Raw genomic sequence first — 5917 nt, forward strand, 5'->3', positions numbered from 1 at the left:
CCCCTCAAAAAGAGTATGTACGGTGGGCCCTCTGTATCCACAGATTCTGCATCTGCAGATTCAACCAACCTCACTGAAAACATTCAGGAAAAAAACACAATAAAAATAACAATACAATGATGAAAAATATACAAATTTAAAAAACAATACAATATAAAAACTAATTACATAACGTTTACATTGTATTAATATTATAAGTAAGCTAGAGATGATTTAAAGTATATAGGAGGATGTGCATAGGTTATATATAAATATGGCACCGTTTTATATCAGGACCTGAGCATCTGTGGATTTTAATATCTATGGGAGTCCTGGAACCAATCCCCCATGGACACCGAGGGACTGCTGTATTTTAATATCTGGTATATATATTCCCCATTCATTGTTCTTCTTATTCACATTTTCTGAAATAAATCTTGTTTATTGGCCCATATGAAATTTTGAATCACTACGTCTGCATTTTTAGAAATGCACATCTGAGGTACATGTTTACCGATACCTTTAAAGCTTGGATCCTATGGCTCCTTCCTTCCTTCCTTCCTCCCTCCCTCCCTCCCTCCCTCCCTCCCTCCCTCCCTCCCTCCCTCCCTCCCTCCCTCCCTCCCTTCCTTCCTTCCTTCCCTCCTTCCTTCCTTCATTCTCTCTCTCTCCCTCTCTCTCTCCTTCTTTCTTCTTTCTGAAAGGGTCTTGCCCTGTCCCCCAAGCTGGAGTGCAGTGGTGCAACCTTGGCTCATTGCACCCTCAGTCGCCAGGGCTCAAGTGATCCTCCCACTTCAGCCCCTCAAGTAGCTGGAACCACAGGTGCATGCCACCATACCTGGCTAATTTTTTGTAGAAACAGGGTCTCATGATGTTGTCCAGGCTTGTCTCAACTCCTGGGCTCAAGCAATCCTCCCAACTCAGCCTCCCAAAGTCCTGGGATTACAGGTGTGAGCCACCATGACTGGCCTGGCCACTTTCTTCCAAAGGTTTTTATCTCTTTCACATTCAATCCTAAATGGTTCTCACTGGTTGGTGAGAGACGATTCTAAGGGATACAACTTCTATTACTCCCTGAAGGTGAAATTATTAGCAAGATAAGTCAAAGAAGCCATGTATTTGGGGTACACAGTCTTTATCACTGCCTGGAGACTTTAAATCCATCACTAGTAATGGGCTGATGTTAGGAGAGCACCAGTAATACCCTCTGTCTGGTGGGGCAGCCTATGGTATATACTCAGTCTCCACTCACACACTGTCCCCTGGGCTTTCCTCTCCATATGTATGGATTTCCATACTCATTTATTCATCAGCTATTTTGGGGGAACCCACTATGTGCCAGGCACTGTTATAAGTAATGGTGATGCAACAGCAAACAAAACAGATGAAAAATATTCTCTGCCTTTGTGGAGCTCACTTTTTAGGTAGCTGATAGAATTTGCTATAAAATATATATATATAGTATATATCATATATATTATATATATGATATATAATATATATATCACATTTGCATGCACACATATATGTTATGTATATATTTATATTATTTTTATGTGTATATATTTTGTGTATATGTATTTAAAAATAAAGCTGTACTCTTCCTTTGCCAAAACCAAGTCAAGAGCTGCAGGCCAACATCATAGATACCTGTCATTCTTGGCTGCTCAGCATTCTTTCCTCTTCCTCTGACTTTCCTTTGGGGAACCATCTTTCCCACCTCTGGGGATGAGGAGGCTCAATGATAGTACTTCACACCCTTGCTCTTTGTGATTGGACAATAATTATGTGCTTTGTTAAGCCAGAAGGAGACCCCAGGACTCTTTCTGGAATAATTTAGGAAAAGGAATTTTTCCCACTGGGTTTACTAAGCTGATAGAAGGTAAACTATACTCTCTAGTGACCATCTCAGACATAGTTCAAGTGTAAAAAGTTTATTGAGGATAAAGTCAATACAAGAGAAAGCAAGACCAGGAGATTTTACTTCTATTTTACTGACATAATTTGAGCTCCTCAGTCTACCTGGTGTGGTTTGGATTTGTGTCCTCATCCAAATCTCATGCCAAATTGTGATCCCCAATGTTGAGGTGGGGCCTGGTGGGAGGTGATTGGCTCATGGGAGCAGATTTCCCTTTTTGGTGCTGTTCTGGTGATAGAGTTCTCATGAGATCTGGTTGTCTAAAAGTGTGTGGCCTCCCGCCCCTGCTGCCCTTCTTGCTCCTGCTCTGGCCATGTGATGTGCCTGCTCCTCTTCTCCTTCTGCCATGACTGTTTCCTGTTTACTGAGACCTTCCTAAAGGCAGATACTTATCGGGGGAACCAGCCCCCAATATTTCAACATAGGTTCTTTTCTATTTTCCCTAAGTGTTGGCCAGTCTGAGAAATAAAGGGAAAGAGTACAAAGGAGAGAAATTGTAAAGCTGGGTGTCCAGGGGAGACAACACATGACGGCAGGTTCCGTGATGCCCCCTGAGTCACAAAACCAGCAAGTTTTTATTAGCGATTTTCAAAGGGGAGGGAGTGTACGAATAGGGTGTGGATCACAGAGATCACATACTTCAAAGGCAATAAAATATCACAAGGCAAATGGGGGCAGAGCAAGATCACAAGGCCAGGGTGAAATTAGAATTACTAATGAGGTTCCATGTCCCACTGTGCACACATTGTCATTGATAAACATCTTAACAGGAAACAAGGTTCAAGGGCAGAGAACTGGTCTGACTAGAATTCGCCAGTCTGGAATTTCCTAATCCTAGCAAGCCTGGGGGTGCTGCAGGAGACCAGGGCGTATTTTATCCCTTATCTTCAAGTGCATAAGAGAGACACTCCCAGAGAGACCATTTTAGAGGCCTGCCCCTAGGAGTGCATTCTTTTCCCAGGGCTGTTCCTTACTGCGAAAAAGAATTCAGGTATATTTCTCTTTTTTTTTTTTTTTATATCCATAAAATCAGTTTATTAAATTACATAGCAATATACATCCCAAACCTTTTCTCAAAATTGTCATTAGCTTTTTAAATTCGTTAAATATTTTCATCTCATTAAAAATGGTTTCTTCCTTTAAAATTTCCCAGAAAGTGTGGCCTCTGTTTTCTGCTACTCAGTTTAAACACATCATCAAGGATAGATAATTAATGTCAGGTGAGCATAAAAGGAGATTATAAACCAGAAATGTATTTTCTGGGAACCAAGTTTCAAGTGACTCAGATAAGTTTTATTAATTTCATGGGTGAAGCCCCTGGATAAAGCAGTGCCTAAATCAGGCTTGTTTACCCTTGGCATTACGTCACCAAACACTGTTTCAGGATACTGGAAGTACATACAGCTTGGGAAGCCTTTGGCCTGAGCCTGTTTTGGCCAAGCCCATCCAGAATGAAAAGTACAAAAGAAGGCTAGTGTGTGTGCAAAGCAGCATGGCTTATTTTGAGGTCCTATTAGTTGTGGGCCAACAAAACAGTGGCAGGATTTGAAGGAAGAAATGTATTGCAATAGTCCATATCCTTCGAACCACAAAGGGAGACTGAGGAAATGCTGGCTTTAGGCCAAAAAACCCTGGCTCAAAACAGCTTCCTCCAGTGGCTCAGAGGCAGACCAAATTCATCAAGTCAAGGACCTTTTCCCGCTACCACCTTGCGGAGAGGGGCCTTCACCAGCCCACCCTGCACATGGGTTTCTGCTGTTCAGAACCTACCCAATAACAACAGGAGCAAACATACATGTTTTCCCCTCATGTAACTTTGCATTTAAATATATTCTGGGAAACTGCTGGGCACAGTGGCTCACACCTGTAATCTCAGCACTTTGGGAGGCCAAGACAGGAGGATCACTTGAGTCTAGGAGTTCAAGACCAGCCTGGGCAACATAGGGAGACCCTGTCTACAAAAAATTTAAAAATTAGCTGAGTGTGGTGGCACTCACCTGTAGTCTCAGCTACTCAGGAGGCTGAGGGGAGGGATCGCTTGAGCCAGGGAGGTTGAGGCTGCCGTGAGCTGTGATCCTGCCAGTGCGCTCAGCCTGCGTGACACAGTTTGGAAAACTGTCTCTCTCTATGTATGTATCTGTTCAGGGAAATGGCAGCGTGAGATTTTATGGCAGTTCTTGAGACTTCAGAAACACTTCGGCACCAGCCAAATCCCCCCATGAGAGCAAGGAACACTTTTCCAGTTGCTTAAAAAATTTAAAGTTATAATGAAAAATGTTGCAAAAAGAACTACAGAGGCTGGGTGTGGTGGCTCACACCTGTAATCCCAGCACTTTGGGAGGCCAAGGCGGGTGGGTCACGAGGTCAGGAGTTCAAGACCAGCCTGGCCAAGATGGTGAAACCCCGTCTCTACTAAAAATACAAAAATTAGCCGGGCGCGGTGGCAGTCACCTGTAATCCCAACTACTCGGCAGGCTGAGGCAGGAGAGTCGCTTGAACCTGGGAGGTGGAGGTTGCAGTGAGCTGAGATCACTCCAGCCTGGGTGACAGACTGAGACTCCGTCTCAGAAACAAAACCAAAAAACTACAGAATAGAGTAGGGGTGGAGGGAAGTCATGCATTTCCAGTGGCTAGCACTTTGCGCTCTGCCTTGGCGAGTATCTGCAAACTTCCTGACCATCGAGTGTGCTTGCAGCCATCCTGGATGTCAACTGGCCACAGACCCTTTGCTATGGGGAGTCCCTGGCTACATCCATTAGCAAGTCAGAGGTTTCCTTTTGTCCCCGTGATGCCACTCTCCAGCAAGCTCAAACTGCTGTCACAATTGTTTTACTGTACCTAAAAAGGAACAGATAAGGCAAGAGCCACTTTCAATGTTTTCTGTGAAATGGTCTTGGCAAATAGCATTAAGAAATCTTGTTGAATTTCAAAGAAAAGGTCTGATTAGAGGTGCCTGTTGGAAGCAGAAGCCTCAAGAAATGAGGAAGGAAAGTTAATTTGAGGGTCCGTTTCATTTCTGATACAGAATAATCACAAAAACAAGTATATGCCGCTGGCTGTAGCTCCCCTTAGGATTTGGATAACCAGCTGGATTTCCAGATGGCCACTCCCGTTTTCTATGCTTCCGTCCTCCGGGCTATATCCTGCAGAGCTTCAGCGGGAAGTTCTCCGTGATGAGGTGGTCAGGGTGAAGAAGCACCACGATGTTAACCTCAAATTCCACTTTGAAGTTGGTGGTCTCCAGTGTAGGGCAGGTGAACAGCCTAGGGAAGACCATGTAGATGGGGACAGAGAGGCCCCTGCACACATCCCCGTCGGCGATCTGAATGTTCTGAATCTCCGTGGCGTCGCGGGCATAGCCTTCTGCACACCCGCATGTCTCCACGCGCACCAGCTGCAGCTCCACGCTTCTGATGGCGGCTTCCGAGCTCTCCACCACCAGCTCTCCCGTTAGCGGCTGTGTGATGACACAGTTTGTTGAGTTGAGATGTCCTCGAAGGAGAAACTTGGGAAGCAAAGCTCTCTCTTTGACGTTCTGTAAGGTTTCAGGTGTAATCGTGAAGTCCACGGGACTGGGAGTAAACTTCCCCTTCTGAGGAGCGGAGTGAACGATAAATTCACAGGTCTTTGTCAAGTCCTTGGCCAACAGAGACCGCTTCATGTCACAGCGCAGTGTATACCCGGCGTGATAAACTTTATTCGCTCTTTTAATCTTGATGTCCAGGGCGGTCCCCATCTCCAATTCTCCGCAGCAGCCGCCACTCAGGTATATTTCTCTTATTCGCTCTTGCGAGAAGAGAAATATGGACTCTGTTCTGCCTGGTCCTGCAGGCAGTCAGACTTTATGGTTATCTCACTTGTTCCCTGAAAATTGCTGTTATCCTGCTCCTTTTCTACGTGCCCAGATTTCATATTGTTCAAACACACATGCTCTACAAATAATTTGTGCAGATAATTCAGTCATCACAGGATCCTGAGGTGACGTACATCCTCAGATTATGAAGATGATGGGATTAAGAG

At 44.7% G+C, this 5917-nt stretch overlaps 1 protein-coding gene across 1 annotated transcript; it reads right to left on the minus strand.

The window, feature by feature from the left end:
* Nucleotides 1-3065: 3065 nt before the first annotated feature.
* Nucleotides 3066-5650, minus strand: LOC100988278 (vacuolar protein sorting-associated protein 26C-like). The gene has a single exon (XM_034961483.3). The coding sequence runs from the start codon at nt 5631-5633 to the stop codon at nt 5034-5036; it is 600 nt and encodes a 199-aa protein (XP_034817374.1). The 5' UTR covers nt 5634-5650; the 3' UTR covers nt 3066-5033.
* Nucleotides 5651-5917: the final 267 nt, after the last annotated feature.

This window comes from Pan paniscus, chromosome 5 (genome assembly GCF_029289425.2).
Source record: "Pan paniscus chromosome 5, NHGRI_mPanPan1-v2.0_pri, whole genome shotgun sequence".
NCBI classification, from domain to species: Eukaryota; Metazoa; Chordata; class Mammalia; order Primates; family Hominidae; genus Pan; species Pan paniscus.